We start from the raw sequence: 26675 nt of genomic DNA on the forward strand, positions 1-26675 counted from the left end.
CACATAGAACAGAAGTTTTCCAAATACCGTTTTAGACGTTTACAAATATTATTTCTGTGAGGTAAGCACAGGCAAAAAAGGGGGAATGGACTTTGCAAATTTGGCATGATTTCATCCCCCAACCCCCACCAAAAAAAAAAAAAAATACCCCTGTGTTTTCTACAGTTGGCTTGAAACAGCAAAAGGTTGCACATGATGCCCCAGGGAGAAGAAGGTATGATTTATCCTCGTAATATGTTGATGATTCATTCTCCAAAGTACTCAGACTGTAAGGAAATATAGGCAAATTCTTCAGCGGGTAGTGCAGTAACACTTGAAGTCCTTAAGTTGCACACGTATGGTGGTAGGAGCACTGGACTTCTTTTTTCTCCTGCATTCAAAGACTTGACTGGGATTTAGTCTTTGTGCTGCAGTGGTCTTCCTTGACATTTTCTTTTTTTGATGACTTCTTAATGAGCGCCTATTCTGTGCTGGTGCCTTCTGTCCACTGAGCTCACCTAAAGAAGTTTAAACAGGCCAGGGACGTAGGGAACATCCATAGAACCAGATTAGCTCACAAAGGGCTGGGAAAGGGGTGCTACATCTGGCAGAGCTGAGGGACTAGCCCCAGCCCCCAGCACTGTAAGGACCGCAAGCCATGTGTGCCCTCGTCCCCCTCTGGGAATGCGGATCCCACCCCTCCAGCCGCTGGGGTAGGAGCATTGCTTTGCTTGCTGCTCATCTGCAGCCTCTTTTCCAGCCTGACAGGTAAGCGAGGGAGTCCCTCTGGCTGGCCAGACAGCTGTCCACCTGGCAGCACAGCGAGCACATGGCAGAGGGCCCAAGAGGCCCTGTATCCTTTGCCGCTGGCCAAGGAGAAGAGAGCAGGTGCTCAGGGTGCTGTGTGTCCTCATCAACATGTGAAGCAGCTGAGGTTCAGATAGATGATGGACATGGCCAGAGGCCAGGCTGGGCGTTGAACCTTGCCTTCCAATTCCATGCTCCTCGTGGCTGGCAGCTGAGGAACTGTGGTGTGAACGTCTCCACATCTGGGCGGGAGAAGTGTGGAACTTCTAGAAGCAGTTCCATGGCAGGAACCCAGAGCCCCACAAGTACTGCCCTGAATGTTGAAGATATGCAGAAATGTTGATTCCTGGTCAAAAAATTGAAATCTATATAAGCAGTAGGGAAATGATGAAGCAAGCCAAGGCACATTCTGCTCTTCCTACTTCGAAGAAAAAAAAGGAAGGAAGGAAAGAGGGGAGTGGATCACATCACCTGCCAGAGCCCCGCCTTGGCATGCCGGCTGCAAAGCTGAGCTCCCGTGATCAGCAGATTGAGAGCCGGGGCCCCCAAGCAGCAGCCAGCTTGGCGTATTTCCATGCTGTGTGCAGAGTGGATGACCAGACGTCGTCAAGACCCTGGACTCGGCCCTTTCCATGGACCGGCTAAGGCCAGCCTCACTGCCCTGATTGGGACACCGGCTCATGCTGCCGTCGGTCATTTGACTCCGTGCGTCTTTCCACAGAAACAGCCCAGTTTCCTAAGATGGGACCTTTCTGGTATCCACGAGTGGTCATACCTCTAATTAATTTCTTGACTTCATTGGGTTGTCAGATGGGGCACTAGTTTTGCCCCATCCCTCCCCAACCCACTCGGCCCTCAGAAGCAGAATCTCTTTGCCGTTTAGCAGCTGTAAGCACCAAACTTGATAAATGGCTGTGGCTGGTTATGTAAAACGAGGTGAGGCTGGAGAGAATTGGGAATTTCTTGCCTTGATTTCATTCCCCCTAACAGTCCTACACAGCCTGCCCGTACATTTTTCAGAGTGCACCAGATAAATTTAAACTTCACGCAGCTTGCGTTCTGCTAAAACTCAACTGGAGAACCATTTGATTTTGACCCTCAAGTATCAAGGCCTCTCGGGCATCCCAAGTGCATTCCCCCTACAGGCCCAGCACCAGCTTCCTCGGGCTCCCTGGGCCTCTCCCTGTTCTTCCCAGCACCCCCTAAAGTCAGAGGGGTGTTCAGTGCTGGCTGCCATTAGGGGTGTCTCCACCAAGGGGACTGGGGATGCCTCTGCAAAGCCTGGGGGCATGGACCAGAGGGAGGAGAGGCCCAGAAACCCACGTGGAATCCCAGAGGAGCGTGACTGGGAGGCTGGACCCGAGGGGAGAATGGGCTGCTCCCTCAGGCACGGGCTTTGTCCCATGGGAAGAGGCAGGGAGTCCCCCGTGCCTGCTGCCAGAGCGGGCAGGATCCGGGGTCAGGATGAGCCTCCTTGGTGTGTAGACCAGATGCCAGCAGGGCTGGGGCCGGGCAGCTACTTCGGTGTCCACCTACCCCCACCCCAGCTCCCTGCCCCAAATCTCGTGGTGGCCTTTGGCTGCGGTTTCTGAGTTCCGGGCCCCCTCCTGACGCCGGCTCCCAACCTTCCCCAGCTCCCTAGGCTGCCAGGGGGCTTTTCTCCCTACCTTATCTTGCAGCTGTGTAGCATTTAACACAATAACCTTCCCTTTCTTAAGAGCAGCTGCACTGGATGGATTCACACGGCGTGCCCTTCGCCTATTTAAAACGTGCGCCTCAGTAGTCATTAGTGTACGCTCGGATCTGCGCAGCCATCCCCACAGTCAATTTTAGGACCCATTTTCACCTCAAAAAAAAAAAAAAAGAAAAAGAAACCCTGCACCCTAGCTGGGGACCAGAATCTGTGCTTTTTAACAAGACTTTATAAGCATGTTTGCGTACCCCAGGTCTCATCTAAATGGAGATCAGACTTCCTACATTCCAACTTGTTTGGCTTAATCTGTAGAGATCTCTTGGTGTGCTTGAAAATGGCCCAAGAAGGAAATTGTTCTCCTTGCTTTCCCTCGGTTGGGGCCCCTCCTGTTGTACGCCTTTCCTCCCCGTTTCTATAACTCGGTCCAACACTCTGTTGTCTTTTCCTTTCCCCCAACACCTGTCATCTTCCTTGGCCCCCCGCCGTGTCCCCGCTGCCCCTTCTGACATTGTGTACCTCTGTGCAAGCGGCAAAGGGAAGCTCACAATAATGCCAGTCTCTGAAACATCTTCAGAGATGGGAATCGAGTCGGCCTCCTCCTGCCGAAGCTCCCTCAGAAGCTCCATGAGAAGGGGCAGGGTTTGAACTTCACTCCACACTCACCTTTCAACAGGGACCCGGGATGTTGTGATTTCCTTGGATGGCAAAGGTGGCTTGTTCTTTATTTACCCGCCTCCACATCTCTCTGAGCTTCAGAGAGAGCAGAGCCCTTATTAAAGATCCAAATTAGCTGCCTATTGTTGGCCTTGGATCAAAGCAAGTGTGCTTTAATTTACTAGTCTCCACAATGACTTCCTCTTGAGTTTACAGAAGGCCTTACCCCTCAGCTCATCCCCTGCACTGACAAATGGCTCTGTCTTTGATAATTCAGAATTCTCTTAATATCAAAAAAAGAAAGAAAGAAAGACTTTAGTAGTGTATTGTGCCTACACCGCCACAGAGGTCCATGAAGGAACGTGGAAGCCAGGGAGACCAGCGACGTGCGAGAGCCGGGCGTTTCTTGTCCTCTCCTTTGTCTTTCTTTCCTTCTCTCCCCCTTCCTCTTCGTATAGATGTGCGCCTCTCAGGAACACCTGATTGAAAGCATTTCGTGTCTTTAATGGACACATAGAATCGGCAGCCACCAGTCCTTGGGGAACCATGGGCAGCTCCTCCAGAGTGTGGTGGCTCCTGAGAGCAGGTTCTCAGTTCCCCTCTCCAGGCCACACCCCCCCGAGAAGACAGGCTGGAGGTGTCCCTGCGGGGCCCACCACTCCCTGAAATGCACCTCCAGACCCGGAGGAGGCGGTGACCCAGGTGGGGCCAGGGATGCCTTCACTGGGAGGGTGATGTAGGGGCAGGAGTGGTCATCGCAGGGATCCCTACAGAGTGCGGGGCTCCCCTCCACTGCGCCTCCCAGCGGACACATCCAGAGTCCCCGGGGAGCAGCGGGGACTTGGGAATCACAAGCTCAAGCCCAGTGTGTGAATATCACACCAGATATCAAAAACCTCTCGGCACACCTGGCCATGGTCTCACCAAGGCGAGCTGCCTGTAACAGTTCATCAGAAACGGCCCAGCTAATGATCGGCTGGGCAGATAATCGGAGCGGAGTTAATTGTAAGGTTCGATATGGCATCTTGTCAGCAGAGGTAAGTTGTCACGTTTTCCACTTGAGCTGAAACTAAATGATTGTAAAATAAGTTATGAGTGTCCTTGGGCCTGTCTGCCGGAATGATAGCTGAGAATACATCCCTGGCCCATCAGTCTCAAGCAGGCCGCTTGATATTTATGCGCACGGAATGTTATTTTATTCTCCCTCTAGTCACGCTTGTCAGCTCTCCGAGTGAAAAGTGAAGCCGCCGCTCTGACTCATGCTTCACGTGCCGAAGCTCGGAGAGACCGCAGATTGCGATCATTATTGTTCATATTATATATTTTTTGGGGTGTGCGTTGAACATTGATGCCCGATTGGGAAGAACTAACGGCCAGTGCTGAATGCATGGGATGGCCCGGCCAGGGCCCCACTTTCAGAGCCCCGAGTCCCTGCATCAAAGCCAGTCTAGCTGTGGAGAGACAAGGCTCACCCTGCTTCTCCCCCCCTTCCCCCTCCCATACCTAACACTGCCCAGTAATCGACACACAGTGAAATGCATTCTTCCTACGCAGTCAGGGGGAGCGGGGTGGGGGTTGTCCGTGGGCCATAGGCTGTTGCTCACTTACAGTGTCTCCAGCGGGCTGAGGGACACCTTGTGGGGCTGGAGCAGCTGCAGGAAATGGAGAGCTTGGCACACGGGCTGCACCTTCTGCAGTGGCTCCTGTTTCAGACAAGGGGGCCATTAAGCAGCTCCCAGGGAATCTAGACCCAGGAGCCCACAGCCACGGCCCCCCACTCCAGCCCCCGGGCAGCCTCGCCATCACCACCGCCCCTCACCTTCTCTGTACCTCCTGTGCGGCTCTCTCTCCTGGGGCCTCGGCCAGGCCCTGTCCCACACCCTGTTCAGAAGTGCTTCCCCCGCCGTGGCTGTCCTGCCCAGTTTCCACCTCTGAGCCATGCCTGCTGCCTGCATGCCCCAACCCCAGCAGGGGGTTTGGTTCCTTAGGTGCTTATGAGCCCCACCCAGCACCCAGCAAGGACCCAGCCAGGATGCTGGTTCTTACCCTCCAGCAAGACAACTGGGACTTTTCCAGAGCCTGGGCCAAGTGTCGGGACATTGATCCAGGAGCAGGTTAAGCTCTCCTTAGCCTGACCTGGGGAGTCCCATCCTGCCTCGGCTTGTCCCTGAACTGGGATAGGACAGTCCCACCTTGGGGACACCAGTCCTGGGAGCAGCAGATCAGAGAATGGGTGGGCCGTACTCCAAGGCCTCAGGGACTGATCTTGCTCCTCCTTGTCTGAGAATGGGGGTGGGGGGGGGCATGCAAATGCCAATCTTGCCCCCTGGTGAGATGGAGCTGTGTTTTCCACTACCTGACAGCCTGATGACACCGGGGCACAGGCTTCCACCTCTCCTCCCGTGGTCAGGAGCAGCTGGGGCTCTGCTCGCCTGTCCCCAGGTTGCTCCTGGACATCTCCTACCCCATCACACCTCTGTTCCCAGGTGCTCTTATTTCCTGGGCCCTGCATGCTCCTGGGACCCTGGCAGCCCCAGAGGCCTTCTCCTTGTCTGTGAGTGAGTAGAGGGTCCTCACCTTGCTTCTCCCTCCTCTGTACATCCCTGCAAGGGGCATGTTTGCCTTAGATGGCCCCTTGCTGTCCCCTCCCCCGACCCAAGATAGACTTTTATCGAAGGCATCAAGAAGGAAATTAGATAGGCCTTCTTTACAGACAAGGATTTTGCCTGGCTGCCGCTCACAGAGCATGCTCAGTGAGTGAGGGCTGAGCATAAGGGAGATGCTTTCTCGCAGTCTCTGTTCCTGTCCTTCCTTTCCAAACGATTGGAAACTCACAGGACAGCAGTCTGACACTAAGCATGCTTGTAGTTAGTTTTGAAACAAAGTTGAAGGCTGGGGTTGTGGCTCAGCGGTAGAGCACTTGCAGGAGCAAGTAGATTAAATAATAAAGATCCATTGACAACTAAAAAAATATTTTTAAAAAAAACAGTTGAAATGCTTCTCTGTTACACACCAAAAGCAGTTTCTCGCCTGCGTGGCCTCCCGCGAAGAGGCCAGCTCTACAAACAGCTTAGCAAGTACCCCTCCCGTCATCCATGCAGAGTGTGCCCCCTTCCCACCCAGGTAGAAGGGATACACAAGGCCCTGCATCCATGGGGTGGAGAGCAGTGTCCAGTCAACAGGGAAATAGATGCACAGGTGTTATGTTGTCACCTTGTGGATAGAGCCACCAAGCCAGGGAGACAGGCTGGGCAGGCAGCGGCCGAGGCTAGGTGGAGAGAAGGCTCCCCTGGGCTTCCAGGGCTCAGAACCTCGTGGCTCCTTCCCAGCTGCCTGGCCTGGAGCCTCACCGTGATTCCCTGGGCTGGGAGGGAAGGAGGGCTGTGCCGGCGGAGTGGAGACGTGGTGCTGCCCATCAAGGATTGTCTACCAGCCAGCAAGGGCGGGGCACTGGTGGCCTCGGCAAGGACCTGCCAGTGGCTGAAGCAAGGACAGCTGTGGGCAGCAGTGAAGAGGCAAAGGCCTTGGGACTTTACTCTAAAGGGAGCAGAATCTAAGAGAAGTAGGTGGGGCCTGGGGTGGAGGGAGGGAGACAGTCCAGCCACCTGGTGCCCTGCGTGGGGACAAATGCCGGAGCCGAGGCCCTGCGTCAGCAAGCAGGCGGGTGCAACTCGCAGGCCTAGGAGGTCCAGAATGGGGGACTAGGGCTGGCATGGCAGGGCGCTTGCTTCTGGTTGATGCTTTTCTTTTGTCTTCGTAGTGAAAAGTGAGGCTGGGGGCAACTGTGGAGGAGGGTGTGTGAGGAGCGAGGACGTGGCCACGGGAAGGCAGGGGAGGGATTTCCTACAGAGGTGTGGTGAGACTGGTGGACAGGCCAGGGCCCTAGAGTGGAGGCGGGTCAGCATGCTCCCCTGGCCCTGGCCCTGGCCCAGTTGCAGGTACAGATTCTGAGGGCTAAGGAAAGTCAGGTGACCTGGTCAGGAAAGATGGAGGGAGAAGGAATCTGAGCTGAGTTTGAAGGGCAGGTTTCAAGTCGTGTGTGGCTCTGGCCCCTCTGGGTGTGGGGAGATGGGGTGTCAGGCTGTGAAGACCCCAGGGGTCCTTAGATGAGCCTGGGTGCTAGTGTGGTGGGTGTCCTGCTGCGGGCAGCCCTGGGGGATGACCACAAGTGATGGCAGCTGAGGTCTGGGGAGAAGAGAGCTTGACTAAGGAGGACAGAGGCCACCTAGGAGGACAGAGCTGTTGTCACAGGTGAGGACAGGGTAAGCTGCTGCAGTGGTCCAAGACATGACCTGGGCTCTGTGGGAACAGAGCAGGCTGAGGGGCAGACGCTCATGAGGGACCCGGGGTTGAGGGGAAGGAGGATGCTCGCTTTTTGGTACGTGGGTGGGATTCACAGTGCCATCACCTGGGAGGCGCGTCCCCGGGAGAGCCAGGCTTTTAGTTGGCACAAGGTGGAGCGGGCCTTCCAAAAAGAGACCACCAATGGGTGGTGGTTTGCACTGACCGAATATAAGCCCAAGGACAGAGTGTGAGAGGGTGGAGACTGGAAGATGAGTCACCGTCCCCCCGGGATTCTCATTACTGACATTGGACAGGGTGGTTCTTTGTAGGTGGCCGTCCCTCCTGCCCATAGGGCATTTTCCTCATCTCAGGGATCAGCCCTTGGCACCTGTAGCACCTCCACTCTGCTCAGTTTGATAACCCAGAATATCTTCAGCTGCCAGGTGCAGTGATACAGTCACCCTGGCTACGATGAAGGCTGAGGCAGGAGAATGGCAAGTTTGAGGCCACCCCAGCAACTTAGCAAAACCTGGTCTGAAAAAAATTTTTTTTTAAGGTTTGGGGGTACAGCTCAGAGGTAGAGCACTCCTGGGTTCAATCCTAGTACTGCAGAAAGAGGGAGGGACAGAGTGTTTTCATTCATTGCCAACTGAGAGGGCATTCCTAGCTGAGCACCAGTGGTTTTGGAGCATTCAGAGCCACTGGGGACAGATCTCAGCTATCAAAGGTCCACCGGAAAAACAGGGAGACAAAGGAAGTGCTGATGGGGCTGGCCCTGGTGGCCTCCTGGTGAGGGGGTGGCATCATCTCCATACAGTCTCTCTCCCGGAAGCCACTTGCTGCCGCCCTCCTGGTGTGCCAGAGTCCCTTCCTGAACTGAGTATTCCAAGACCCCAAGAAGATGGAAGACGAGATGGCCAGGTTCTTGTCGGTTGCCTTGGAAAAGGCTTTCTGCAGCCCGAGGGTACTGCCTGGAAGACACGTTCATCTTGATTCCCAGCCAGGCGAACTCTAAGCATGCATGACGTGCTAGTGACTTTAAGGTCCCCGCAGAGCATCCTGAAGGAAGCACTTTGCATGCATATAGAGAAGGAAACAGTGACTGCCCTGAACAGGGACAGTTCCTCAAAGAGGAGAAATACCTAATGGATGCCCCTTTATTGTTTTTAAATTGTCAAAAATACATGAATAGGGTACCCCTCTGCCCTTCAGCAAAGGGTTTGTCAAGATTGTCCCTTGGTTTCTTTGTGGACAAATTCAAAGGCATCTGAGCTGGACACAGAGTCAGTGTGCATTACCTGGCTCAGCAATGATTCTGAGAAGCTTCCACGTACTGATTGGTGCATCTGAAGGAGTCAGGCTGAATCTCCTCCACCCCACCTTTTCTGTTGTTTTCATCAACTTGGATGGATATGGAGGTGAATGCTCAGAACGGCCGAGAACAGTAAGACAGTTGTGAAGAATAACCAGGTGTAGGCTTGGAAGGCAGCAGCTCTGAAGACCAGGTGCTCATGTAGAACACAGCTAGTGAGGAGTTGCAGAGTAGAACAGCGAGTCAAGGAATGACACTCCACACGCGGGTGGAGATCTGTCATGTGGACCCTCCAGTTACTGTGCACATTCTAGTGTTTTAGAAAGGATATTGATACACTCTAACAAAGACAGGACCCTCCAGACAGTGGAAGGAGGGCCTGTTCTGATGCTCTTCACCACCCTGCAGGGAAGGCCAGGGGAACAGGTCATCTGGCAGCCAAGTGCAGATAGTCCCAAATGTGGGCTCTACATACAGTTCAGAAAGGAGACATGGTGATTTGGGAGGGAGCCAATATTCAGTGGCAGAAGAACAGCAGGAAGGTATCAGGAGCACACTCAGCCTGGTGAATGGAGGGCACCTGCGGACAGGGTGGACTAATGAAATCGGCACCCACAGCCGCCAGGGAGGACCTGGTACTGCTCCTCCGCATCCATGACCAGCATGAGAGCAGAAGAGATTTAAAATGTGCAGTACGACTCAGCCAGGCTTGAGCACCAAGTAACACGTAGGGCTGCCTCAGGACGAAGTGAGGTCTGAGCCTCCGTACCCCAGGGCCACCGTGGCTTCAGAACACTGGAAACGGGCACAGAAATGACACGATCCAGCTCTTTCTTCCCCCTGGAGTGTCTACACTTTCACCTGACACTCAGTGGAATCAAGTATTTAAATACTTAGGCGAGAGCCACCACGTTGGAAAGCCTGGCCGGCTTTAAGCTAGAATGCGGGAAGGAGGCCCCTGGGGGTGGCCTCGAGCCCAAGGATCAGACAGCAGGTGGCTCACACGGAGAGGCCATGCACAGAGAGGGGTGACTTTGGAAAAGACTGAGCCAGGGTCTGGGCCTCCTTGAGGCAGGGGCCGAACCATGTCTGATATCAAGCTGCACGCTTCCCCCACACCTGGCCATCATAGCCCAACAGCAAGCAAGAGGGGACGTGATGCCCGCTGTCCCCTGGGTGCAGTCCCCCAGAGAGAGGCCAGGTGTCGGGCGGAGTGGAGGGTGTCAGCCTTGGGGCAGGGAGTACTGGGGGATGCTGGGTGCCCAGCTACTGTGCCAGGACCTCCAGGCAGGGATCCTGATATGGTGTCCTCAGGGATGGGTCCCATGCATCTAGAAAGTGGCTGGCCAGCAGCTGGTGCTCGGAGTCGAGGCTGAGAGTACTTGAAGTAGGGCAGAGCCTTCTGTCCCTGAGGTTGTTAACCTGCTGAATCATGAATGGAGAATTCTTACGACTCTGGGGGGAAGGTGTCCTATCACCTCCTCCAACTTCTGTACAATTCTATGCTCTTTCCTGGTCACTTAGCATCACTTTTGACCTTGTCTTTGGTAAAGATAAAGATAGGTAATAAATTAAGAGTTTTACTGGCAGTGAGTGATCATATGTGCACACTGGCTTTCAAACCTTTAAAAGTTGCTCCAGTGCATTAAAAACAGATGGGTCTACCTAATGGGCTTTCAAGTGCCATCGCAGGACACTGGTGGGAGAAAGGGCACACCGATTTTCACCAATTGCAATTGGAGCTACCTTCATATGTAGTGTTGAGGAGAAGAAGGAATCAGGTCCCTCATCCTGCATGCACACAGTCAGTCCCTTAAAGGTGCACTCTCGTGCTTTCCTGGCTGTCTTCATTTCTTTCTGGCGTGTCAAGGTAATTATGGGAAAAGAGAATCAACTGAAAACCACAAGCTCACTGCTTCCCTTTGGCAGAGATCATATATTCTGCAAATGAGTTTTCAAGACTCCCATCACACAAAGTAGAAAATTTTAAATTCTCCCAGCATGAAGGTGATGCAGAAATCGGTGCCTGCAGGTGGCCAGGGGACCATGATCTTCTCCTGCGGAAGCTCTGGGCCTCTGATGTGCAACCTCATGACTGGGCACCATGTGCAGGCCCCTGTGTGGTGCTGGAGGAGCATTGCTTGAGTGTTTTCCCCAAGTCTCCTTTCTCTGTGCTTACCTTTGCATTTTTTTTGCCTTTTCCGGTCCGGTGGCAGACACAGGACTGGGTGACTCCGTGTGCTCCAGCCCCAGTATCTCCAGCTCCACCAGCCCCAAGCTCGACCCGCCCCCCTCCCCCCACGCCAACAGAAAGAAGCACCGAAGGAAGAAAAGTACCAGCAACTTCAAAGCCGATGGGCTCTCTGGCACTGCTGAAGGTAAGGTGATCCGGGACCCCCAGAGTGACTGTCTGCATTTCTGAAAATTCACATGTGGTTTTCCAGGTTGTGAAATGAGATCCCCTTGGAACACCAGTGCCCAGTCACGCAGGCTCCTGTGTGTGCTTTCTGTTTTCAAGGTGGCACGACAGGGCCTGGCACCTTCTCCCTGTCTGATTGTCTGGCTCAACCCTGGGGCCTTCCTGCAGTTGCCGGTAGACGGCAGCACTGTCTCCATCACAGGCCTGGTCGAGTTCTGTACCCTGTCCCCACCTGGGCAACCCGGGCACAACAGCCACTCCAGGTGGGTGGGTCTCACCACCTCAGTCAGGCGTCACCTCTGATCCTGGCTGGTCTCGGTTGTCCTAGATGGCGGCTCACCTGGTGCTCAGCGGCCTGTCCTACAGCCCCCCCTTCCTCTTCTGTCAGGCACACTGACTCCTTTGCTTTGCGGGTTCCCTTAGTGGCCCAGGTGCCGTGGTTTGCCTTGATTCTCCCTTGACTTGCTGAGTCCCCCATTGTCTCCATGATGGCAGGGGTGATCTTTCTGATGTGGCTCCTTCCAATAAGTTTACGTTTTTTTATTCCACAGACACAAGTGGAGATGGGTGCATGTGTGTGCCTGAGCACACGTGCACATGCCCCGCGTCCTGAGGGGCAGAACTAGTCCAATCTAATAGACAAGTTACAGAAATACTTCAGAGGAAAGTTAAAATTCCCAAGCATGGTTCTCATGACACAAATGGCTTTTGTGAGAACGGCAGTTGCAAGTCTGTCTTCAGCAAGGGTCCCCACTCAGGGAACGCTCTTCCTTACTTAGGTCCTTTTCCTTTCTGCGTGTCTGCCGTGCTGTTCCTGCGTGCTCCACTGGTCTGTGTCCAGAACCACAGGTCAATAGATGCTGGCCCTGCTAGAGAAGACCTCCTGTCCCTCCTGTGCCTGTGGATTAGCGTGAGCCCACAGCACCTAGTAGCAGGGATGAGCAGGTGTTCTGGTGGCATGCATAGTGCCCCCTTCAGTTGTGAGTGGACAGATGATTGAGAGCCAGAGAGCTCAGGGCTGCTCACAAGGTCCGACAGCCCTTCCCAACCACACTTCTTCCTGGTTCGCCTCCCATAAGCATTCTGCTAATAAGGGTAGACAATAAAACCCAGTTTTCTCATGTTGCGATAAACAAGGGTGATTCTGTCAAAATAGCAATGCTGAAAATAATAATGGATCAAAGCACCCACCTAGTGCTGCTGCCTGCCCACTGGAAAGAATCTGGTACAAATGCCTGAGGTTGGTGAGTCTCCTTCACACTCCCAAGTCTCCTTCCAGCAACCGGTCAGCCAAAAGCCATGGCCACAGCCCATCCTGATGCAGCCTTGGGACAGTAGCTGTGCCCCCACCTCCAGGCTCCCCGTGAGGGGACGAGTCAGGGGAGAGGAGCCCCGTCCCTCTCCACAGATAAGTGTGTGATGGGACATGTGGTATTTCCAGCTGGCCTGTGGTTTGTTGACAGAGCACAACGTGGTAGAAACGGATTACCAGGTCAGCCTGTCACTACTCGGGTGGTACATTTTAATTGTCCCAAGGATGTGGCGACTGCTGTGAGGTAGGGCCTGGCAGCAGTTGGGAAGGTGCGTTTGGCCAGCGGTAAGTTTGAAGGAAGGCTGATAAGTGACCTGAGCTTGTTGGGCCCCTGGTGCATTCCAAGTCCACCTGCTGAGTCCCCGGGGTTTTTGGTATGCACGAAGCCACAGTATTTCTCCAGGCGGGGACAGAGAGGACCTGTCCTGGCCAGCTGCAGGCCGCTGTCTTTGAAGGTCTTGTTGCAGAGGGGGTGGTGGAAACAGAAAGACAGCTGCCACGGAAAGACCCACCCTGGAAATCTTAGCAGGGCTCCTGCAGGGGCCAGTGAATGGGTGACACGCATGCAGAAGCACAGGGCCCAGGGGAACTGCCCCTCACTTTCTAGTGACATCTTTCCAATAGAAAATAAGCAGTAAGTTGTTTGTAAAAAGAGTAAGTATCCTTTTCCCTGGGAAAAGTCAGTCTGTGAGACTGAGTTGCTTTTGTGATCCAGTTTGAATTCTGTTATTTCGTTTTTGGGGAAGCAGGTGGTACTGGGGATTGAACTCAGGGCTCTCCACCACTGAGCCACATCCCCAGCCCAATTTTGTATTTTATGTAAAGACAGGGCCTCACGAGTTGCTTAGGGCCTCGCTTTTTCTGAGACTGGCTTTGAACTCACTATCCCCCTGCCTCAGCCTCCTGAGCTACTGAGATTATTCTCTTATTTCTAAGGCACAATTTCTCTCCATATTTTAGCATTTATGAGTCAGATTGTGTCCTGCCATTGAAGTCGTTTTAGATTCAGTGATGTACACTGTTTCTATTTATTTGTTTATTTTGTGTTAGTGCGGGTGCTGGGGCTCAAAGTTGGGGCCTTGAGCATGCTAGGCAAGCTTCTTAGCATGAGCCACATCCCCAGCCCCTTTTAATGGTCTTCATAACTAGTAATTCCTTAAGCACATTGTGTGAACCATCCAAATGAAGCATTGTGTTCTCGAAATTAAAGCCAGCTGTGCATATTCTACCAGAGCTGTAAGAATACCTGTTGGTGGCTCCCGCAGAACGCAGGTCAGTTACCACCGCTGCACAGGCCCGGCCTGGGGCTGGAGCACCATGATTGGAGAGCCAGGCAGCCCTACGAAGGTGCCTGGGAAGCCATTGAGTTTATGGTTCTGACCCACCTGCTGGGACAGATGACGACATTCAGATCCCCTGAGAGTGTCAAAAACAAAACCTCATAGACAGCCGAGTCAGTCAGGATCCTGGGGGCAGATACAAGGCCCCCCGCTGGTCACTGCGGAGTTACCCTGGGAACTGTCTGCAGAGGTGTGGGGGAGCTGGGCAAGGAGGGACGTGTCTCCAGCAGGGAGCTGTGGCCTTCAGCAGAGGGACACGGTCCTGCAGGTGAACAGGGCAGCACCCTAGCTCCTCCTGTCCTCTGTCTACTCGGCCCCCTCCTCACCAAATCCAACCAGAAGCCAAGCCATGAGAGCCGCAGATGCTGGCCACATGGGTCTACCCCGGGAGGCCTTTTGCACATCCCTGAGGAAATCAGGCCAGTGACTGCTGCTCAGCTTTCACAAGCACCAGAGACTGGAGGACTCTCAAGGGAAGGGGTGCTTCCGATTCAGTGATGTACACCATTTCTATTTATTTTGTGTTTGTGGGGGTGCTGGGGCTCAAAGTTGGGGCCTTGAGCATGCGAGGCAAGCGCTCTACCATGGAGCCACATCCCCAGCCCCTTTTAGTGTCTCCAGAGAAGGTCTGGAAGTCTGTCCAGGGAAGGGGTGTGCTGTCCACTGGGGCTCCTGGTGCCATTGTGGCTTCCCACGTGGACCTCAGTGCCGTCCCCAACTACACGAGGTAAGGAGCCTCTGCACAGGCATCCTGGCTCCTGGAGGAGGTACGGCCAGCTGTCTCTTACCTTCTATGTGCCCACTCAGAAAGCGAAGGCTGACCATCGTCCCCCCTTGTGCCGCGTCCACCCCAGAGATCCCGTCCACCAGGGCTGCGCATGGCAGGTGGGAACTGGGGTTCCTTCCAGCGAGGGGCTCATGGCACTGGCTCTCACATAGTCCCCTAGTGTGGCTCGTCTCTACTGAAGGCTAGGAATTGAATTCCGCACCACGTGGCCCCAGAGGCCTACTGTGCTCCACGTAAACAGCCGTTTCTTCTGTCTACAATGTTAAGGGAATTGGGTGAGTCTAGAAAACTCCGCGAGCAGAGGCAATGGCTGAAGGACTCCTCATCTTTGTAAGGAGTCCTTACAAAGGACCTGACCAATTCACAGCTGACCATGAGCAGAGGGTGCGTGGATGAGCCTCCTTCCCTGGGCTCCTGGGTAACCACGATGGTGTAAGGAGTCCTATGGTGTGGAGGTGACCTGGCCTGCGGGGAAGGCTCTGGGGGTGAGGACAAAGCTACTTCCTGACTGGGACACCCTGTGCCCTTTACTACCACAGGCCTCAGAACTGTGGGGGCATGCTCAGTGCCCCCCACCCAAGTCCTGAGGCTGCTGGCCTGGGCGGTAAGGGGTGCAGGCACATAGGGACCACTGTACAGTTCTCCATGAGGCACGCGCCCCCCCTGCCCACCTGCCAGGAGCCTCCCCAAGTTCGGATCTGTTCTTCCGTTCTCTGTAAGCCTATGAGAGTTTCACAGACACTTTGCTCTATCATAATGTTGGGCAATTCTGTGATGTTTTTATTCAGGAAAACTCGACCAGAGGTTAACGTTCTGTCAGTAGTTCGGCTGCCAAAATCTGAGCAAGACATAGGGTTTGGTGGTCTCACTTTCAATTAATTTTTCACTGTTTTCCTTTTCAAACATGGAGAATTTTAAAATTGTGTTTATTGAGAGCATCAGGGACAGGGCCCTTTCCCACTGATGGCAAAGTGGGACAGCCCTTTTGGAAGCAGCGTCCGTAGCCTCACCACAAAACCCTGAGGGGAAGAGTGATGTCCCCACACAGCTTCTGCTTGTGCCCTTCGTTTGCCCATCTCGAAGACCACCGAGAACACCGGCATGAATGCCAGGCAGATCCTTGACTTTGAGTTGGATCAGAGGTGGTGGGGATTATTGAGTACGGTAAAGAAAATGTGGGTCATTCAGATCCAGTGATCGTGGGCCAGAGAAGGTGGGTTCAGATGATCCTGGGGAGGGCAGCGATGGGGACCAAGGCTGGTCCCGAGAGACCCTGAGTGGGAGAAGAGAGCAACGGGGGACTAAGGGCATGGGGCCTGCCAAGTGTGCAGAAGACAGAAGTCCCACCAAGCGTGTGAGGTCCAGCCTTGGCTTGTCCTGGGTGGCCCAGCTGGCTTCAGTGGGACCCATGGGCAGAAGCTTCATGGAGATGGATTTGCTTTCCATAATAAAAGAAAACTAAGAGCCCAGCTGTGCTGAGACCCCGGCCCTGCAGCAGACGCAGCACTGTCTGCCCACCCTGCAGGAACGGGTGACACAGGTTGCTTCTGCCGTGGTTCTGGGCCCTGGCTGGCACTGGGCTGAAGTGTGGGTGCTGGGGAAGGCCCTTGGGTGTGGGGATTTTCTAGGTCTTTAGGGGCTTGTTGTCACCAGACACTGCACTTCCTGGGCGTCTTCTTATCCAGGGTCCGGGGTGAGCCTGTCATTGCTGAGATGAAGCCACGGTCTCTGCAGTCGCCTTCCGTGGCCCCAGATCTCGTGGTTCTGTTAGTTTGGTAACATTCATGCAAGTTTACATCAAGTGCTAATTTCCCTGTTTCCCCAGTGAAAAGGCTGAAGTAGCGAGAGGTTAAGTGGCTTTCTTGTCCAGGGTCAGGTTGCTGGTAGGTGACAGAACTGTCTCTTGATTCTCTGCCTCAAACTCTTTCTGCCAGGCAAAAAGCAAGTCTTTGAGGTGTGTGGAGCGGCTTTTGAATCTAGGAGTGGAGCAGACTGAATAGTTTCCTTGATATTTCTCCGATTCCATGTAAAGACACTGGCTTTTATATGGATCCTAACATCTAGAAGTTGTATAGCAGAAAAATCTTTCTTTTTAAATGCAGGGCCCATCTGATTTACCCAATCTTACAGACAAGAGGGTTATGCAGAAATCCTGTTCCCCCACGCTTGGGGTCACCCGGTGCCTTGTGCTAAAGGTCTCAGAAGGGAATTTATTTCATCCTTCTCATCCCGTTCCTTTGGTCGTCCCTTCTGGTCTTTGCTGAACCATTCAGTGGTTGATCCCGGACGGAGAGTGAAAGATCATCCTGGTCAGGGTAAGCCACAAGCAGGCTCCCTGCATGGTCGGAAGTAAATTCCTCACCGCAGCTGAATTCCTGAACAGTCGAGGGGTGCCCCGAGAAATTGACAAATTGCATCAACTTGGACTTAGTTTCGTTTCATTTTTAAACAGGAGACCCTGAAATCACGGGTCATTTTGTTCTTTCATCAATATTAAGCAATCACCACAGGGAAACCATCACACCTAAGGCTCCGTGGGAGACACTGAGAAATAAACCTCAGTTCCTCTCTCCCCAGGGAACACAGAGCCACCGTGTGGAGGTACAGCAGAACACTGGGGAAACTGCCCCCAGGAGGCCGGGCAGAACACTGGGGAAGGGTGGGGTATTCAGAAGGACAAGAGTTAGGGACGGCTCACCCATGGCAGAATCAACTCCTTATTCTGTGGGTTTGGTGCGTGTCGGGTCTCTGATCTGATGAACTCCGCAGGGGCATCACCTCTTCACTGAGTGCCGATACCTGTGAGCTGGACACCAGCGGTGGTGGCCTGGGATCAGTCAGGGGATGGAGTGATATTTTTACTCAGATCCTAATTAATAGGTGTTGCTCTTCTTGGTCACTTACCTTTTACCTTAGGGAATTTTTAAATTAGCCTGTCAGTGTTTTGAAAGGCACTTCGGAGGAAAGCATAGAACTCAGCATGTGCCGTGTGGGGTTGTGGGTGTTTCCCTGCACACTCACCTCCAGCCCACGGGGCTTGGCCCTCCCCGAACCACTGAGCCATGTCACCTGCTGTGTGCTTGAAGCCATCGTTGGATGATTTGGGGATTTTGCATATCATGACAGGGAAGGGCATTTTCTTATTATTTAGAATGTAACAAGCTCCTAAGTGTTTCATTACCATGATGTTCTCTTCCTCGCTTTTGGGATACAGTCACCATGCCTGTGACGCTGTACACATGATTGGCAGGTCCTAGTCAACATGCTGTTGGTGGGTTTCCCCCCGTGTACATGGGCTTTCTCATTTAATTCTGTGTTATTTAGAAGTGGCTAGAAGGATGGGGGGATTTATAGGAGCTGGCTGCACGGGTCTTACTGCCATTTGTCACTCTTGGATTTCTTCTTCTCATCCAGCACTGCATGTCTATTCCTGGTTTTAATTTGGGCAGCTACCTGGAAAGGAAGAGGAATGAGAAGTCTCTGTATCAACTTCTTAAAAACTCCATGATCTGCCGTGATTTTTCACATTATGAGGTCTTCCTATTGAAACTCCCCTATTATTGAACAGTTGTTAGTGCATCTGAATAGTTGGGTTGAGCAGTTAATTCTGGTGCATGTGAAAAGCCCAGAATCAGAGACGCTCCCCAAAGACAGGCTGAAGAGCATAGGAGGCCGGCCGGCCTCGCTGCCCTGGTGCCGTGGGTTATGGAGGACAGGTGTGTGCTGATGGCCTTGCCCTCTCCCCGCAAACCAGGTCAGTTTCCCAAAGAGACTTCTCAGGTTGAAACTCGAGCTGCCCAGAGAGTGGACTTGCTGAAACCGAGTGGACCTGGGTTTACTCTAGACGTTGACATTGTGGATTGGGCACAGTTGACTCAAAAGCCGTCCTGCCGGGTACAGTCTGGCTGCCACAAACACACACAAGCCATAGCGCTCTCAGATGCTTTGTGGAAGTCCGCGGGTCGGAAATAAACAAAGATGAGTCGGTCACAGCGGCGGGGGGCCAGAACAGAGGATCCCCATCACGATGAGCTAACAGACAAGAGGAGTTTGGGTACTTTTTTTTTTTTTTAAGTCCGCACAAACTAAACAGGTTAGCTTCAGGGCTGTGAAAGCACATTGAGCACCTACTGCATGCCAGTGTGCCTGACTTGGCATGTGAAGTGGCTGAGATGTCCCTGCCCTTGGCAGTCACATGGCAGTGGGCAGAGCAGACCTGCAGCAGGCTGGGGTGGGGGGCGCTGCACCCAAGCATCTGTGTTGCCTGGGAGATCCTCAGGAAGACTCACAGAGGGCCAGGATATTTGCATCCCATTCTGTAGAGAGTGAAATCTCTGCTTTCCCAAGGGTGGCAATCTGAAAAGTGAATATGAGATCAATCTTAGGATCCCCAGTGGTGTCCCAGAGTCCTCCAGTGCCACAGGACCAGTGTTCAAGCCCCGTCCCCTGCTCTACAGGACATATACTCACCCTTGCCACATGCAGGTGGCTGGCAAGGCCCTTCTCTCACATGCAGGATGGGATGTGTTTCACCTAGACTCAGAGAGGCCCTTTCCACCTCTGGGCTCGGCCAGCTCCGGTGTCTTCCCACAGAGCTCGTGACAGCACAGTTTCTCCCAGCGCCCAGAAGTTGGAACTCGGCACAGCTCAGCAGTCCCCGGGTAGACTGGCTGCTAGGAGAGTCAGGTTCCACCTTGAAGTCCTTCTCTTTATGCTCTCAGAATGTTCCCACTTCCTGGGTCGTAACTCAGCCACTTAACTCAGCAACAAAGCTGCGACCCCTGGACCAAGTCCTGGGGCAGAAGAGGCAGAGCCGGTTCTGGCTGCAGCACACTCCCCTCAGATCTTCCATGCCATCAGACCCCTTCTCTGCTCTCCACACTTGACCTGCCCTGGGTGTCTTATCACCGAGGCGCAGGGTTCAGGCTGAAGCACAGAGTTCAGAACGTAGGTGGCAAGGCTGGTCTGGATCTGGGAGGGGGTTCATCTCAGCCTCACCCAGCTGTACCAGGCTCTGTGCTAGACCCGTGCGGCCAGGCCCCTGGAAGTCATTCTCAGCTGTTCTAGTGGGATGAGCTCTCTTTCCTCCAGCCTTGGCAATGATGAAACCCAACGGTGCTCCACCTCACACACAGCAGAGGCTGCCTCCCTCTTCTAGAGATGGAGAACAGAAGGAGATGTTGACCTCGTCAGTGTAAGAGCAGCTTGGCAGATGGGAGGGACTGAGTAAAAATGCGGCACCTTTTGTCTTGGCACAGATGCCACATCGAAACAGCAGGGTGGCTTAGGCAGCGGGCTCGTTCCTCTCACTTGTGGCCTCTGCCCAACTTCCTGGCCTGCAGACAGCCACCTCCTCCGTGTGTCCTCACGTGGCCTTCCATGGAGTGTGCACATTGTGGGAGGGGGGCAGGCTCTGCCTTTTTGCATACGGCCACCAGTTCCCTAGTGGGGACCCCATCCAATCAGCCGACATCACCTCCCACAGACCCAGTCTCCAGTCACCATCTGGTTGAGGTTGGAGCTTTGACACAGGGATTTTAGGAGAGAAAGTCAATGAAACCAGGCAGCTCCCTGTTCCTGCATGGGGGAGTTGGCATTCCTGTGCCCACCTTGCCGTTAAGGGGGCTGCCTGGTGGACTCAGTCTCTTGGGTTGGAACCTGCCACAGTTCACGACTGCCCCAAACCCTCTCCTCCTTCCAGGTCTGGGACCTGTTAGGATAGGCCATCAAGTACAAAATGACTGAGCCACGCCTGCCCTTGAATATGCGTGGTCTCACTGCACAGCTCAGACACCCCTATAGTGTGTGGGGGGGTCTCTTCACAAATGAGGGAAAGGTTGAATGAAGGTGAAGGTGAGCCCAAGACCAGCAGGTGAGAGGTGGGTACCAGGCCTCCCTCGGGCCTCGGGACTTGTAGCTGAACGTTCTGTACACACCTGCACCTTCCTCCTGAGTGCGTGAGGAGCCTGTGTAGGCGTGTGGCTCTCGGTCCTACAGCCCGGAAGCTGTCCCCTCCCTGAGACCTGCGGTTCTCCGGTGGCTCACACGCCCGCCCTCTGCTCCCCACCCTGGCCCTTGAGAGCTAAGCAGCTCCCCCTCTGCTGGATCTGATCTTGCCGGGCCTCTTCCCCAGGACTCCTGGTGTGGTGTTGGGCTATCGCTTCTTTGCAAACAGCTTTCTTTTTCTCCCATGTGCATGCGCTCTCAGATACATTCAAACAGAAGACGAGGCCACGGCTTCTGACACTCAGGATAGGATGATGGACTTCGTGCCAGGGCACATGCCTCTTGAAGCTTGGATGCATGATCCAGTTTCTGTGTTCCTGCCGAGGAGATGCGCCTGTCCTTTTCTCTTTTGGATGAGGAGAGTGGGCGTTTTCAGGGCAGTCTGAGTTGGAGGGAGGAGAGTGATGGGCTAAGCCCCTCATGGTGCGCTCAAGGACTCACTGCAGAACGCCTGCCGCCCCTGGCTCCAGGTCCCTTCCTGGTTGCTGCTCCCTCTGGTCTTACTGAGATGTGTTGTGAATGCTGGGGAGAAGGTGCGGCTTGAGGCCAGCTTGTTTATTTACGGATCTTTTCTGATGCCCTCCCAGCTTCAAGCTCCACCCCTTTTCCATCAGATGAAGAAGTGGCACCAGGTACCAAGGCCTGGGTGCATCACAATGAAAGAAGTGGGCTTGGCGGAAACTTGACCAGGCATTGCCACGTACACACACAACTTCACTAGGGTTTCTTCTGTATGCGGGACATGGAGAAAACTGGCCATTTGTCTGTGGGGTAATGGGCTTTGCTGCGATATGAAAATCTATCAAACGGTTGGATTCAATGACATTCTATCAGAGTTCATGAAAAGCGCCTACTGCACACAGTTTAATTCTATTTAATTTTTTTAAGGGGGAAAAACTGCAAACGAAAAATGTTTTAGTTTCTCTTAAGCTGATTTCTCTCTGCTTTTTCTTAAAAGTGCCTTTCTAGTTGCCACACAGTGATGTGATCATTATCTGCCACCTCGTCGCCCTGCTGCCTCTGCATGCAGTAAAATACAAAAAAAAAAAGAGAGAGAGAGAGAGAGAGAAACCAGGGGAGCTTGTGAAGTATGACTCCCCATCCCAAGACTCATTGCCTGCGATTCGTACCGCTTGACAGTAATGATCTTATTACAGTACTGTGGACCTTGAAGAGATTTCGTGAGGAGAGGGAAAGGACGAACCTCCGTGTAATCAAGTGGTGCTGAATATTCCACGCGTTTTTGATCACACACTGATTGGGCACAGTTTTGGCCCATCTTCTAGTCAATTATGCATGGCCCCTGTGCTCCTCGGATAGTCAGAGCATTGACGGCTGTTGTCTGGGCTTTGGCAGGCAGCCAGGGGTTTGAAGTGGCTTGCACACCGTCACTGGGGTAAGTGCTTTTTAGTTGGGATTGATTACCTTTCTTTGGGTTTTGCTTAATAGCAAAACTGCATTTGGAGAGGGCTTCAGGTGAGAAATGGACGTATTAGGATTTAGAGCATCCGGACTCCTAGTCAATTTTTAGGCTTCCCTTGTTTCCATCTAATTTCTATTTAATGACATAATGTTTGATAATACTTAAGATATCTCACTGCACTTGCTGCTGCGCATGCACGTTGAGCATGGAGGACAGGTTCAATCACACGGCCACTGCATTCAGGCTCCCAGATTAATCCCGGGGATGCTCCCAGCTTTGAGGAGAACTGTGGGTGAGTTTCCATCTTAGCAAGAAAGCTTTAATTACCTAAAGATTTATTTTCATCTGCAAGAAGGTCAGGAACGCATTCTTCCACAGTTGATCTGCTCGTCTTCAGTGACCAACGCCCAAAAGGGTCTTACCTCATAGCTCAGCCTGTTGTGTGGTCTCCGAGCCCAGGGTTATTTGAGAGGATGGGCTCTTTTCCCACCAGAACGGTGCACAATGCCGCCTGCTGCGAAGGTCACACAGTTGGCACATGATTGTATCAGAGGAGACTTGTGTGCACCAGAGTTTTGCTTCTCATGTCGCAGACTGAATTCTGATTCTTGGCTCATGGATTGTTCTGGAATCACTAGGTAGGAAAATTTCAAAGTTACTTTTAACATATTTTGTGCCAGATTACAGAAGGGAACTCTGAGCAAGCCCAGAGTAAGTGATCAGTGTAAGATGTTCCAGAAAACATCTTGAAATCCACCGGAGCGAGGTGGCCTGGGGCCCTGACCCTGAGCTGACGCCCAGGCTGCGGCCCCCAGCATTTCTCCAGTGAATGTTTCAATAACTCGATTTGACTCTTTCTAATGAAATAAGTAGGCAGCTTTGTTCTTTTACTTGATTTTTGTTTGCGTCTTTGGTGCTTTCTGCAGGTGGGAATAATTTTCCCCTTTGGTCGGCTCCCTGCGGAAGCCGTGAGGCCCTGTAGGTCTAGCACCAGAACAGCCCTGCAAGAACTCACAGCAGCGCTCACTCAAGGTCGGTCTCTCTCTCTCTCTCTCTCTCACACACACACACACAGTTACTTCAAAATTTAGATGTGATGATGCCTCTTTAGAAGAGAAAATCAGTCCCCAAAGAGAAAATCCGACTTACCCATCTACTAGCAGTAATCTTGGAGCCCCCGGCTGACCCTCTGCCGTGCGGCCAGCCCTGTGGTTAAACATGTATGCATCCTCTCGTGACCCTCCTGGGAGCCTGGAGGTAGGTGCAGTAATCCCAGTTTTTATAACAGAGGAAACCGAGGGTCGTAAAGTTTAACGCACTTACTTGAGGCCACAGCGTAGAAGCTGCAGATCAGCCCTGTCCAAGCAGGATGCATGGACATTCCGCTGCCACCTCTTGCTGTGTCTCCGCAGTGACCATCCCTCCCTGTGGAAGGTTGGATTTATTTTTGCACTTGCCTTACCTGGGACTTTTCCTGTCAATTAAGTTCACATAAATAGAAAGGACTTTATAATACTTTATCCAGTGGATGCTTCTTAATTAATTTTAATAAGTTAACATTCAGTCTGTATGCACTTTTGTCGTTTTGCCCATATCTATGTGTCAACAGATAGACAAAGTGAATTTTCATAAACTTGGAAAGTACCAAGTCCATAATTAACAAATGGTCAAAGTTTTAAAGATCGTCATCTTAGAGAATCGGCGTGTATCACGATGATCTGTTTACGACCTGGCAGTTTTACCTGACAGGTGGATTCTTCTAGCAAACTAGAAGGCGTGGTTTCAGTGAACCCAGAGAATTACCCTGTACCGGCCAGTTCATCAAACAGTTGAGATCTCTGTTTCCTTGGAACCCACGCCCCGTCCCCAGGCCTTGCTTTGCTCCCCACCCTTGGGAACATCCGTGGGGAGATTCAGCGAGGATGTGGGAGGAGGCAGGTGTGGTGGGTCCTGAGGACCCTGCTGCCGTGTGCTGCTACAGGACAGTTCTCCTGAACCACTCTTAAGCCATGAATGTGCCTGAGCTGTCCTCTGCTCAGAGGAGGGCGGGGGCTGGGCTAGGTGGTTGCAGCCTCCCTGCTCTCCGAGGCCCAGAGGCAGGGCACACAGAGGGCCTTTCTGCTGTCCCTCTGCCCTGTGCTCTGCTGAAACCCCCCTCTGATGCGTGATGCTTCCTCTGATGGCCAACCACGGCTTCATCTGCCCAGGAGAGTTCACCTTCCCTTCCCCTCTGCTTGCAGAGCTCTTCTTGGGAACGGACAGCCCGGATTCTCAGCCTAGTCCAGTTCCTGCTTTCCTTTTCCCAGCCCCTCCCCACTGTCAGGACCTGTCTGTGACCACCCCCTCCCCCAGGTCTACTTGGCTTAGAGCCAGCAGGGGGTGTGGGGGGAGGCTGGTCTCCTGGATGCTGGGGCTGCGATGGGCCCCCCAGGGGCAGCAGGTTGCAGCTGGAGGGAGCCTGGTCACAGCTCCTGCCAGGGCACCCGCACCTGGCCGTCCTCTGCCCACCTTGGGTCTGTCCTGCCCTCTCCCAAGCTGACCTGCCCTCCTTGTTCTGCCTCCGTTTCCCATTTCCCTCCTCTCCTCCTCTCCCCTCCTCTCCTCCTCTCCTCCTCTCCTCCTCTCCTCCTCTCCTCCTCTCTCCTCCTCTCTCCTCCTCTCCCTCCTCTCCTCCTCTCTCCTCCTCTCCTCCTCTCTCCTCTCCTCCTCTCCTTTTCTCCTCTCTTCCTTCCGCTTCTCTCTTGCTTTTTCCTCTCCTCCTCTCCTCTGCCCTCTCTTCCCACCTGTACCTACTACTCTTTATCCCTTCTTTCTTGTCTTTCTTTCCTCTTTCTTTGGGAGGGGCTTCTGTTCTGTTTTTAACTTTTTTACTGTGCCCGAGTGTACGACATAGAAGTCCCCCTTTAGGCCCACGGTTCAGGGTCACTGATCCCACTCACACTCACGGCCTCTTCACCACCCAGCTCACCTGGTCGCCCCACAGCAGCTCTGCACCCACTGAGCCGTGATCCCCCGGCCCCTGGGAACTCGCCTAGTCCATTTACTTCATCTAGAAGGGTGCTTGTCCTTGGTGTCTGGTGCCCGTTTCCAGGCCCCGGTGGGAGTGGGCATGCCCGTCCCCTTCACAGCTGAATGCATGTCCTCGTGGAGACTGGCCACCTTTCGCCTCTTCATCTGCTCATGGAGACTTGGTGGCTTCTACCTGGCTGTTCTATTGGCACACAGTACCTAAGAGAATCCCCTTTATGTAAGTTCTTAGAGTGTCTGCCTAGGAGTAGGTCGCCACATCATCTGGTAACTGTCATTAGCCTTTTGAAGAACTGCCCAATTCTTTTTCTGGACATCACTCTCTGACGTCCCTCTCTTCCCTGTCCTTCATATGGAACTGCAGAGACTCTGGTAAACGAGTGATCAACTTGTAGGCTCCCTGTTAGTGATTAAAACATATGACAGACATGTTCCTTTTTTTTTTTTTTTTTTTTCAAAAAATAAGGACAAAAACAAAAATCCTGGTATTTGTAGTTAATGCTTCTTCTCCTTGGCCTGTGAGTGAAGAGATCCCTCACCTCAGGAATCAGGGGCACCTGCCTAACAGTCAGGATTCCCCTGGGGATGGCTTCTGAGCCGGGGCAGGTGTGGTCTCGAGACAGGCTCCTTCCCGAGGGGTGGTCTGCTGGGGGGCAGCATTGCTCACGTTTCAATCTGCAGAGATGAGCTTCTCCCCGCGTCTCTGAAACGCCTGCATCTTTTTCTATAACTTTCCAGTAATGAGTGGCCCAGCAGGTAAAAGGAATCCTAAAGGTAAGAGGCTGTGTGTGTGTGTGTGTGTGTGTGTGTGTGTGTGTGAACTCCTCCTTGGCTGAGTGAAGCTTCAGGTCCGACTTCATGACAGTGCCTTGGTCCTCGTCCCCTATTCCCACTTCGTGACGGTGACTGGGCCCTCGGCCTTTATTCCCGCCCTCTTCACTATGGTCAGTGTGTGTTTCCCAGAGCGAGTGTCATTGTCACCATCTGAATCCCAGAGGTCTGGATGGCTTTCCACTGGTCAGCCTGTCTCAGGCCCTGTCCCAGGTGGCAGTCTAGTCCCTGTGCACCTTGGCCTGTCCCTGCAGACCCCATGCTGTCATACTCCCTGGCTAGCATGCTGCCATCAGGTTTCCTGCTCTTGGAGGAGTGTCCCTGAGGGCACCCCTTCTGTGATCTGGCAAAGGTGGGGTCGATATCAGGGTGTTGAACGACCTCGGGATACAGGCAATGCCCGGTCCTCCAGCCTGTGCCTCCAGTATTCTTGGTGGTTATGGGTTGGGGGTTGAAGTACTTTTAATTCAAGCTCAGAACAAGTGTCTCTTGGCTGTTGGCCACATGGAGGACCCTGCCCTGTGCTGCTAGAGGAGTGGGTGGCCCTGCCCACCGGGAGCTTGCTGTCCAGGGAGGGGCGTGATGCCTCAGAGCAGCCCCCCACCTCAGGCCTCTTGGTCATCCCAGCCACTTTGTGAGCTCGCAGTGTCCTGAATGAAAACCAGTTCCTAGGAGTGCACCCCAGCTGTAGGTGGAAGGAGAGGAGGGCAGATATCAGGGGGGTGGTCCACAGCAGGGTGGGGAGGGTCTCTGGGAGAGGTGGCGCCTCACAGTGTCCATGGGGACAGGGAGCTGCCCAAA

The 26675-nt window shown here is 53.3% G+C and overlaps 1 protein-coding gene across 10 annotated transcripts in view; it reads left to right on the top strand.

Annotated features, from left to right (window-relative positions):
* The window catches only part of Agap1 (ArfGAP with GTPase domain, ankyrin repeat and PH domain 1), a 353309-nt gene that overhangs the window by 222219 nt on the left and 104415 nt on the right, over positions 1-26675 (top strand). For 8 of the 10 annotated variants that reach the window (XR_007349582.1, XM_048808781.1, XM_048808784.1 and 5 more), the window contains one exon: positions 10946-11107. The exons of the other annotated variants lie outside the window; for them this stretch is intronic. Coding sequence is in view for 7 of the 8 variants with exons in the window: in XM_048808781.1 (XP_048664738.1) it covers positions 10946-11107 (162 nt within the window). In the remaining variant the exon portion in view is untranslated. The remainder of the gene's footprint in view (positions 1-10945; positions 11108-26675) is intronic. 10 annotated transcript variants of the gene reach the window in all.

The sequence above is a fragment of the Marmota marmota genome, unplaced genomic scaffold, assembly GCF_001458135.2.
Source record: "Marmota marmota marmota unplaced genomic scaffold, marMar, whole genome shotgun sequence".
NCBI lineage: Eukaryota > Metazoa > Chordata > Mammalia > Rodentia > Sciuridae > Marmota > Marmota marmota.